General features: G+C 31.5%; 1 protein-coding gene across 3 annotated transcripts; it reads left to right on the top strand.

Annotated features, from left to right (window-relative positions):
* Nucleotides 1-3,844: 3,844 nt before the first annotated feature.
* On the top strand, nucleotides 3,845-10,733 carry LOC122582839. 3 transcript variants are annotated; one of them, XM_043755274.1, is made up of 5 exons: nucleotides 3,845-3,947; nucleotides 6,789-6,928; nucleotides 8,874-9,238; nucleotides 9,372-9,428; nucleotides 9,514-10,017. In XM_043755274.1, the coding sequence occupies exons 2-5, from the start codon at nucleotides 6,816-6,818 to the stop codon at nucleotides 9,798-9,800; spliced, it is 822 nt and encodes a 273-aa protein (XP_043611209.1). In that variant the 5' UTR covers nucleotides 3,845-3,947; nucleotides 6,789-6,815; the 3' UTR covers nucleotides 9,801-10,017. The 3 variants fall into 3 exon arrangements, with proteins under 3 accessions (XP_043611209.1, XP_043611211.1, XP_043611210.1); XM_043755275.1 differs by lacking the exon at nucleotides 3,845-3,947 and adding an exon at nucleotides 10,482-10,733 and having other exon boundaries at nucleotides 6,735-6,928; nucleotides 9,514-9,626; XM_043755276.1 differs by lacking the exon at nucleotides 6,789-6,928 and having other exon boundaries at nucleotides 9,514-10,013.
* Nucleotides 10,734-11,477: the final 744 nt, after the last annotated feature.

Raw genomic sequence — 11,477 nt, 5'->3', positions numbered from 1 at the left:
GTGGATTATGGGGAAAAACTGGACACCACCATCACCACGTTGCTCCTCGCTTTATAGGTACCTCATAGGGTGGGGCGGTGTTCTACCCGGTGACCTGTCGGTTGCCACTCTGTTACCTTACGTACTTTTGTCACTCTCAAAAAACTAAACATAGAGTATAGAGACATAGATTCAACTTAAGTTAAGACAATATTTTTTCGTGTAACCCATAGTGTGAATAACAAATAAAAGGGAATACATTATGTATTAAATGCTTTGTATACATTTATAAACAACTTTAACCATCTTATACTCTTATATAGTAAAGCTGTTTGGGAGGTTACACATTCTTAACGAATTTTTTTAGACAACCCCTATTGATAAATTATTCACACTTTTAATTAGCGTGAATAAATTATAGAACTTTGTAAAGTAGCTGACCTGGGGTGCAGGCCGTGTTATCGCAACCTTGGTATCCAGGGGTGTCTTCGAGTTCCAACTGCTGGCAACCTGACCGCTTGTATGTCACTGCTAAGGTTAAAACCACTAACCAACTATCATGAAGTTTAAAAAATAAATAAAATGTTTGTCATACTTTTATATGTGTAAAATTATATTGAACTAAAAGTGTCTATTGTGGACAAAAGTGGTATGACAAATTAGATATGAAAGTCTACCCTTAAAATTGTTGATTATTAAAACTTCACTTTGTTTAGTTTGAATATAGTGTGACACATTTTTATAAATTGTTCACGCTAACTAAAGTGTGGATAATTGCAATATCATTTGTAATGTTATATATATGTTTTAAGATTTATATAAATATTTTATACTATGTTACCAAATTTGATCTAGATACAAATTTGCTTAAAGAAAAGAGGATTTGATCAAGAGGTTAATTTCTATGTTACGAATTAGGTAAAACAATTAAGGGATGGAGGAATACTTTATTAGTTATGGGACATGTATAAGTTAACAAACACTAAATTAGATGAATTGGTTATACAATTCTTATAAGAAGTCGGGTGCACGGGTTCCAGTCCCACTATGGCTTTTTATATATTTTTAGTAATAGAGATGTTAATAAATACAATATGTTTAGGTGGTTGCTTACGTGTATGCACTTTAAGATAGAGAATTATATATATACTAAGTCTTTTACTTGTACGATGTGCAGCTATTTAAAAATGTTATTTAGGCATATACTACAATGTGATATATAATATTGGTTATATTGGATGGTAAAATTAAGAAATAAATAATTTGAAAACCAAATATTTTCTAATTTTAAAAATAGATTTTAAATTCATACGGTTTCTATTATGACATAGAATGTGATTTTTTACTTTTATTTTTTTAAGATTTTGTTTATATATGGATTTTATGTTTATATAGTTTAATAGTTTTAAATAATATAATTTTATAGATTTATATATTGTAAAAAAAATATAGAGATGTCACATAGGATAAAGACCTATGTGACAATTTTTAAAAATAGCTTTAAATTGTAGAAGACTTTAAAATATTATAATAACTACTGTTTTAATATTTATATAGATATGTATTTTACCCCGCGCGATGCACGTATTATTATAAGTTATTGTTCAATTAGTGTTGATTTAAATGTTTTGATGTAGACATACAAAATAACAAATATTTTGTTTAATTAGTTCAATGTGATTGTTCTTATTAATTTCGTAAGCATGTGAATATAAATAAAACAATGTTAAATATGGGTATAATATATCACTATCAAAATGTTATTAAAGATAAATATGAAAACAATTGAAGTTTACACTTGAATATTTTCAAAATGTTCATTGGGCATTATGGAGGTTTTTACCAACTAGGTTGATGAACATTTCCTTCAATCTTAATCATAATAATAATAACATATATAAAAATTAAAGAGAAAAGTCCTCCATGTTTATAAAAAAAATTTAAAAAAAAATTATATTAAATAAAAAAGAAAATTGTTTTTACATGATCACCAAGAAAAAGATAATAAAAAAGAAAACTAAATTAATATATCAAATTATAAATGTGATATAGTTAGAGTTTATTATACATAGGATTGAATATAACTATTTTGAAAACTAAATATTTTTCAGTTTTAAAAGTATATTTTAAGTTTATACAGTTTATGATTTTATTTTACTTAGCTTTTGAATTTTGTAAAATACATATATAAAATAGAGGTAAATATTGTAAAAAATTATAGAGATGCCACATAGGATAAAAACCTATGTGGCAAATTTTAAAAATAGCTTTAAATTTGAAGAGGCCTTTAAAATGCTAGGTTAACTACAGTTTTAATAATTATATAGATTAGGTTTTTTATCCGCAGTTAAAGTGATTTTTTAAAGCTTTTAATATTGACATTGATAATCAACAAAACTTAAAATAAACATCATTTATATACCCAAAGAAAATGTAAAAATAATTGAACATATATAAAATCTAATAATAAAATCTATCTTAATAGTATCCATGAACAATATCTTACCGTAAAACTTTGATCAGAGTATAGTGGAAAAATCAATTTGAATATTGATCAGAGGTATTATTTTTTATCATACTTTTGAGTCATGGTTAAGTGTTTCATTAAAAAAATTTTGTATTAGTGAACACACCAATTTTTGTTGTAGCTACTCGATGGAAAAAAATAACGTGTATGTCAAATCTTTTTTCAATATAGTAGAGGAGTTATGTTTACTTTATAAAATTGAATCTAATTAATGAAATACATATAGTTTCTTTTTGTATATATATATCTTGTACGGGATTTAATGGAATATATTATATTTATGGGATTTGAAATATTTTTTCTTTCTTTGAATGTATAAATATAAGATAAATATTATAGAAAATATAAACATGCCACATGTGATAAAATCTTATGTGTCAATATATTAACATAGCTTCAGGTTTGTAGGAGGCTTTAAAAAGTTATTCATACTGTTTTAATAATTATATATATATAGATATAGATATAGATTTATATATGTGGACCAAAAGACGAAAAATTGGACCAAAGGTGTAACAAATGAAAGGTAACCGGCAAATAACTATTTACTACAAAGACGAAAATCGTAATTAACTCTCTAAACAATTTTATTTAAAACTTTTTTATACGCCTTTTGTTTAGATTTTAACTATGGTTTTCCTTTTAACATTTTGTTTTGTTTTGTATTTCTGTTGTAGTGTTTAAGTTTCCTAATTTTTTATTTTCGTTATTTTATTGTTTTCTTTTTAAGCTTCATATACTCTTTTAGTGTTGTTTTTTTTATAGAAGTTTGTTTTATATATGTTTTATCTGATTTTTTAAAATTATTTTTGTTGGATATATTTTTGTTTTCTTTGACTTTTGGGGTTCTTAGTTAAAACTTTTTTTCTTTTTTCCATTTAGGTAAACACCCACATGATGGTGTGGTTAGGATATTGCCTTTAAAAGATAACCGTGATAACACTTTGGAAAAAATAATATATAAGTTGGATAACTTTATTCTTTTTATCAATTTGTTTTACTTTGAACCAAATGAATATTACATGTTTTGTTAAAAAAGTTTGTGGCTTTTTTTTACCTAGTCTATGAACGCATACAATTGGGGATGCCGTCGCCGTCGGACCGCTCTGATCCACCTCGTTAGTCTAATAAAATCAAGATGGGATGAATGAGAAGTATACAATTAAAGTGGAACGTTAGAAGAAGGAAAGGAAAAACAAAAAACAAGAGAAGGATTAATAATGTATTTACCGAAGAGTGGGGGGCATTAAAGTGAAACGCAATACAAAAGGGACTAATAATGTATTTATCGAATTGTATGCATTTAATGTAGTTGTAGGCTTTGTAGCTAGGGTTGACATGATATGTACCCTGTTCTGCAACCCCTCTGCAGCTTTTTCCTCTTTTGGGCAATGCATCTGTCTCTCCGATTCCGATCCTTCTTATTTTTTCTATATATGTGGTATGTTTCTCGTATATTATTATAAATTATATATCTTTTATTTTTAGTGTTCTTTTTAATATTGTTTCGAAAGGGCCTTTTATGGTTTTATTTTCTATATTCTCCAATCTAAAATACATTACATCCTTTAACGTTTAATCATATATACATGTAAAAGTGTAATTATATTACATATATACATTTGTAATATTTTTAATGAAATCTAACAAAGTATTGTTTGACTTTCAAGTTGAGTACCACTTCTAATGACAACTTTGTAGGTCCAAATTTCCAATCTTATATCTAAACGAAAAAATATATATATAGATTAGGAGTGCGAAATCGATCTACATAGATAGACTAGTTTGCCGTTGTTGATTTAAACTGTAGGAATGGTTATATGAAGATTAAGATTTTAATAGAAATTCTAGGATATTTGTATTATAGATCTACATAATAGGTCTAAAACGGCTGGAAATGTGATTAGACTACAAATTTAAGATCTGATGTTTATAGAATACCTTCGAGTTTAGGTTGTAACTTACGATTAATTTTAATTTCAGGTAATTATTTGATTAGATTTTTTTTGATCAATGGATTAGTGGCTTAATGCTTTTAAATTAATTTGTTTATTAGTGTTGAGTTAATCAAAGTGAACTTAATAATTAAAAACTAATAACCTAGCTTTACATGGCTTTACAAAAAGCCTAACTGACCCAAAAAAAAGCCTTCAACATAACTTACACCACCACCAAAAAACAAGCCAAAAAAACCCAACAACAATGTACACTTAAATCTTGCAATCACTTCCACCACCACCACAATAACGACCCGATTCCAAGAAAACTAAGCTGTCCACCACCACCACCAACTTAGATTACAAAGCACACTTGGGATGAGCGAAAAATCCGATATATTGAAACCAAACCAGTAGCGTACCGGTATCGGTTTTGATTTTGGGACAGGAATTGGTTTAGGTAGTGGTTCGGTATGGCATAAGCGAAATTATCATTAATTATTTTTGTATGCTTGCCTTCCAGTAGAGAGCATGAGTCAAAGGTTCTGCCCGAATACAAAAACTATTCAAAACTATATGAAAAATGAAGTGATGAACCTATGGTGAAATTAAATATGCTAGTGTGTATTTACAAGTTATAAGACTTTAACATAGAGAGCCAATCACTTTTACTCTAATATTATAGTAGAAATGTATAAAATATATATACTTTATGTCCATCAATAGTTGGAAACTATCGGAATAAATATTATAAACCTGTTGAAGATCCATAGCAGTCGTAGTATAATAATCACCACGAACAGGACCTAAAAAACGTGATTAGTCTCTGCATTTCATCTTCATTGATATCTCTAGTGGTTAGAGATTGTGTGTTCATCTCTTGAAGTGTCAAGAGTTTGGTGTATTCTAGTGGTTAGAATACTTGGTGTAATTTTGGATTCTTCACCGGGTTTGGAGAGACTAGTGCTACAAACTCTCGATTCGTGAATCGGGGAGTGGATTACGGCGAATTCGTTAACATTCGCCTGAACCACTATATATCGTAGTGTCTCTTGATTTGGTGATATCTTTCTTACTCTTGCTTTTCATTTTAATCATATTTGCTATATAATTGTTGTTGAGATTATATCTTGCACAAACAAAGGATTGAATTGATATTTTACAAATAATCTTTCAAAAAGAAGTTAAAATTTGGTATAATCTATTCACCCCCCTCTAGATTACACTTACAAGTCTCAAAAAAAAAAGTAACGCCTTGGTTAGTGTGAGACAAGGTTTTGGCTCGGTTCGATACGATAAGGTACATATCGTTTCGATACGATACACTTTGCTAAGAAGATAATTTTAATTTTTCTATAAATACTATCTATACTTATATACTACGAGAGCAAGTATCCGCGCATTGCGGCGGTGAGATGGTGTGGGTGATAGGTCATATAGTGTGATAGCCAAATGCCTTAACCGTACGGGCTCCGCCCTCGGATTTAAAAATTCGTTGAAAGTATATCGAATGACATCTCAAATGAAAGATCATTAAATTTTAAGAACACCCATATAATTTTTATAATTTATCGATGTACGGTTTTTGAGATAAAAGATTTTGAATGAATTGGAGGAAGAAATGATATATGGAGGAGAAAGAAAAAAAATGATTGGTTGATATTTGAGGAGAGAGAAAGAGTGTTATGTCAATATAGAATTGATATATGAGCATTTTGGGAAAGTAAATGTTGAAACTTAAAATGTAAATAGGGGAAGATCTGCTTTATAATATAGTATAGATATTATAAAGAAAATAACCCCCCATTGTTGAAAGTTACATGATAAAAATTGTCTAAAATGCCCTTAATGGTTTAATTATACTATGAGTTCTTTAATTTTTAAAATATTTCCAGTATTCCTTTACATTATCAATTCTCTACATCACTCCACGTCGCCTCTATCACCAACAGTCGCCTCCACCACCACACCGTCGCCGCCATAACCACCGCCGCATTGCACGAGTAACGTGCTAGTTTAATATAGTGAATATATCACTAATAAATGTTTAATCCGTATTAAAGATATATATATAGGATAATAAAATCATTTAAAAAAGTTGATATATTTAATAAATATGAAATATGTATGTTTTCATACATACATTATATATTTTTATTTTTATGTGAAATATTTTTATTAGAAAATTATGCAGGAATAAAAGAAAACCCCCAATTTGTTAAGCCCATGTAACTGGTAATAACCCAAGTTGGAGTTTTAGGGCTAAAATTCTTCAAATAACACTTTTATAGTCTATCCTACATACTAACCCACAAAGATCCCATCTGGGCTTATTCATGGAGAAGTGGAGGGATACGTTTTTAGATCTCTTCATGAAAAGCCGGGAAGATGCTAATGAGCGCTTGATCTTGAAAGAAGCCCTAGATAGATTAAAACTGGCTACGCGTGTTCCATGTTCCACTCCCGATGAGAGATTTTCAAGCAGGTGATTTCTTATTTTTAATAGCCCAAACTAAAATATGTGATGGGATGAAAAAGGTGGGGTGTGGGATGCAATAGGCATAATTTCCAGCATGTTAGATGATGAGATGAATAAAGCCCTTTTGTAATTATAAATGTTTCTTGCACCCTTACAATGCCCATATTTAAAATTACATAATTGGTGTTTGATGTGTTTTTGTTCATTAATCTTATGTGGCTAGGGGAACACTCATAAGATCTATAATTAATTCTTTTGATTTGACTAGAGAGCTCATATTATGGAAATAATAACTCTTCTTGCTTTGAGATTAACAATTTTTCCCTTAGAAGAGGAGATTTTACTTCTAGCATGTTAGATGGTGAGATGAATAACGTTTATTCAGACCTAATAAATTCCCTTTTGTAATTACAAATGTTTCTTGCACCCTTACAATGCCCATCTATGCCTTCTAAAATTTCATAATTGGTGTTTGATGTGTTTCTGCTAATTAATCTTATGTGGCGAGCGGAACATTAAATTTTGTGTTCTGTGTATACAAACTACTACTAATGCACTTTACAAAATGATATTGTATTTGGATTTTTCTTTAAACAACGTTATGTTAAGCCAACCCGACATAATCATGTCAAAATTTAACAAATAAGCAATATATCAGCGTTAAATCTTGCTGAAATGATTTTTTTATTATACCCGAAGAAGAGACACTTGCATTTTCTACTTTTGAAGGCTTTTTTTATATAGTGAAATCAAAATTATCGTAAACTAGTGATACTTCCCTGCGCGTTGCTGCGGGATCGAGGCACATGCTTATGTAGTTGATACATATGCTTGTCTAATGTAAAGAGGATTCCTTTGATGATATTCCTGGTATAATGCAAGGTTTAGAAGTAGACTTTAATTAAGTAGTTTGTGCACATACTATAGTCATAACCCAGAATATGTTAGTGAAAACCGAGATATTGATAAGGTTACTGATACAATTCAGTTGTCATCATATGTTTGTTACATCAACCTCAGTTAACTAATACATACAAAAAGATTACTTTTCTTTCGACTACAGTGCTTCAAGCACTACAAGTGCTAGCAACAAAAAGGTTTACCTTCATTGCCTTTCCAAAAGGGCTTCGTTATACGCTGGTTATATGTACAAGATGGTATGGTAAACCTTGCAAAAGAGATATTTGTTTTTATTTATGCCTTCTCCAGTTTTGGTTGTTCTGTTGGGCCTGCAAAAAAGTAAATTTCAGTTAGTAACTTATTAGAAGCATGTTGTGTGGATTGATGTATATATATCAAAGGATCATAAAGATAGATCACCTGGTCTTCAGTAGATAGTCTCTTAGCTGCAGTCAATTTAGGTTAGGTGTAGCTGCTACCGGATGGATGAGGCGCCAAGGTCCTTAGTTAGCAGCCTAAGAGATGAAAAAGAAAATATTAAATTAATGATTACCTTATAAAATAGTTGCTGAAGAGCTTCTTAAAGTTTCCCTGAAAGTGATATTTTAGAAGACATGTAGTATGTTAGTTGTTTGGTGATATATATAAACTCACAGCAGTGACCTTGAAAGGGATTGTTTTTATCTATTGAAGATATAGCCGTGGAAGGCCACGTACGTATTGTGATAGATTTTAGGTTACTTAATTAATATTAATAGTTAAAAATATATAAGTGGGTACAAAGCCCAAAGAAGCCTACGAGAATCTAACTAAGCTCTTTCAAAGCTAACCAAGCTGCCACTGTACAAGTTTAAAGTAGGATTGTTATATTATATATAATGGGCCTGAGAAGTCAGTATCAGTGTACCACACTCCGCCTCAGATTGGGTTTGTTGTTAATTGGTCTGCCAATTTAGTATCACCTAATAGTTGATACTTGGCCTCACTTAATAGTCATGAATAAAGTTTCTTTAGTCCTAGTTAATCTTTTGTTTTTAAATTTGTTAAACAGATTAAATATCTTTCACAACGGGTTATCAGTTGATGCTTCAAATGTCATCGATGATGATCACACCCTTTTTAGGGTAGTATCAAAATCTATAGTTTATACGGAAGATGAGTATGATATGATCCGCATGTGCCTCACGTCCAAACTGGGGATAGATATTGATACCTTGAAGAATGCTGGAGAGGATGTTACCTTTGTGTCTGAATATAAGAACGCGATTCAGTATAATCAGAGTTGCCTAAATATATGGCCGTTTATCATCCAAGAGTGCGCTAATCTCTTTCGGGTGACATTCTACCTTATTCGTGTTGATGTAGACGAGGTTAATGTCTTTTCTCCAACGGGTTTAAATGCCCAATCATTTACTAGTAAGTTTTCTCACCATTATCAGGTTCTTAAGTTTTCTCACCATTATCAGGTTCTTTTTCGTGTAAAGACCGGGGAAGAATACTACATATTATTTTTGCTTATGTATATACGTGTTTTTTGTGTATGAACCAGATATATGGCTGATAGCCTCTTCAGAGACTTTGAATATCTGGAATACCGCGTTAACAAGTTCGTTGATTTTTTTATTATTTATCTTGTTAGTGATTTTAGTTCCACCTACTTAGTACTCAGTCATATTCTTTTTTGGTTGCAGCTGCCCCTCCACCCAAGGATATTTCCCATATAATGTTGCAGGTGGGACTCGATGATGCAACAAAGGTCGTTGAGTTGTGTAGAGACATGGTGGGGGGTGAAGGTACCCCCGTGGTAAATATTCCTGCGAATCTCAACACCGAATCTTACTCTCAAGAAAATAACCACTCTCTGGGAAATATTCAATCATTGCTACATTCTCATCCTCAACAAAACAAACCACTTTCAAGTGAAACTGCAAAACCAAAACAAATACTTGAAAAAACACAAATAAATATTAAGGAATAAGCTTTGTGAGTAATAAAGTACCAAGTCAGCAAGAGCTTGATTGATAAAATCCTGTTGCTTCCCATGCTTTTGGATTCATCATCCCTTCCAAGTAATCATCCATATATTCCCCTGGTTTAAGTACGCAAAGCTTCTCATATTCATCGAATCGAGATGTCATCCATGTAACAATGAGTTCTCGTGCTAGCTGATCATAGTTTTCATATAGAAACAAACCACGAGATATGACTAGTGACTTTGGAAGAGTTATGAAAACTATGATCAGCTAGCACGAAAACTCATTGTTACATGGATGACATCTCGATTCGATGAATATGAGAAGCTTTGCGTACTTAAACCAGGGGAATATATGGATGATTACTTGGAAGGGATGATGAATCCAAAAGCATGGGGAGCAACAGAATTTTATCAAGCTCTTGCTGACTTGGTACTTTATTACTCACAAAGCTTATTCCTTAATATTTATTTATGTTTTTTCAAGTATTTGTTTTGGTTTTGCAGTTTCACTTGAAAGTGGTTTGTTTTGTTGAGGTTGAGAATGTAGCAGTGATTGAATATTTCCCAGAGAGTGGTTATTTTCTTGAGAGTAAGCATGCTTTTCTCCCCTTCTTCGTTTTCTTTCTAATACTAGTATTGCAACTATTTTTTTGTTTTTATTATTATTATTTTTTTGTGTAACAGCAATTAGGGTGTCCAAGATAACCGGGCATGCAATGTTTGTTTCCGCCTTATGAAAGACTCTATTGCTGCAAGCCTTGGTAGGATGAATCACACTTCGAGCATGTTAGATACCGGAAATATTTGCTTTAAAATAGTGTTTTGTATATCCGGCTATTAATGATTGTGTTTTTTGTTGGTGTTTCGAACTAAAAAAATGAAGCTAAACGGATTTATCGGCACTGTTCTAGTCTAATACGGAGTATGTTATTGCAATTGCTTGATCTTGGTCCATTAACTCATATTTATCAATTGATTGCATTTGTATGAAATTAACACGTTATCATGTTTTAACATGAGGTCTGATAAAAATGATTCAAGTTACTTGGAAGAAGACGACTTTTGTGACAAGGATTGTGGAGTACCCACAAGACTGGACCCCTCCTTTTTTGTCCGATTCGACCAGTCACCATGAGAAGTTCCCTGATGAGACTGCAAAAGGTAATCCTAATTTTAATAGGGATATAAATATGGCAATTGATCAATCATATTTTGATGGGAAATAACGTTCCGTAAATTCACCCAATCACTCGCCAACTATCAACCCTCTCCCCAATTTTAATCACATTACATCCTCTGACAAAAGCACATAAGGCTTTTCTTAATTTTAATGGGGCAAAATCGACCTCTGAATTTGGACCCAACCGTGCAACGCCACCGACATCTCCTTCACCTACGTGCCAACAGCCCCATATGGCCACCCCCTTGTCCAGAAAACGACAAAGGCAATCCTCACCCCCCATCCAAAACTCCCCAGGCACAAAATCTAACCTAAATTCTTCTACTAATTCCTTTTCTTTCCACAATCGTTTCTCCCATAACATCGACCCACTATTACAAAACAACACCAATTTGTCTTTTCGTATAAATGCATCCCCTATTCCCTTTCACAACCTTGACAACAAACTCCCACAAACTCAAAATACTCGTCCTGAAAATTCTGACATCAATCCTGCAACC

Source organism: Erigeron canadensis, chromosome 9, assembly GCF_010389155.1.
Source record: "Erigeron canadensis isolate Cc75 chromosome 9, C_canadensis_v1, whole genome shotgun sequence".
In the NCBI taxonomy this organism is placed as follows: domain Eukaryota; kingdom Viridiplantae; phylum Streptophyta; class Magnoliopsida; order Asterales; family Asteraceae; genus Erigeron; species Erigeron canadensis.
Note: the sequence above shows the minus strand (reverse complement) of the source record. Positions and strands in the feature narration are given on the sequence as shown.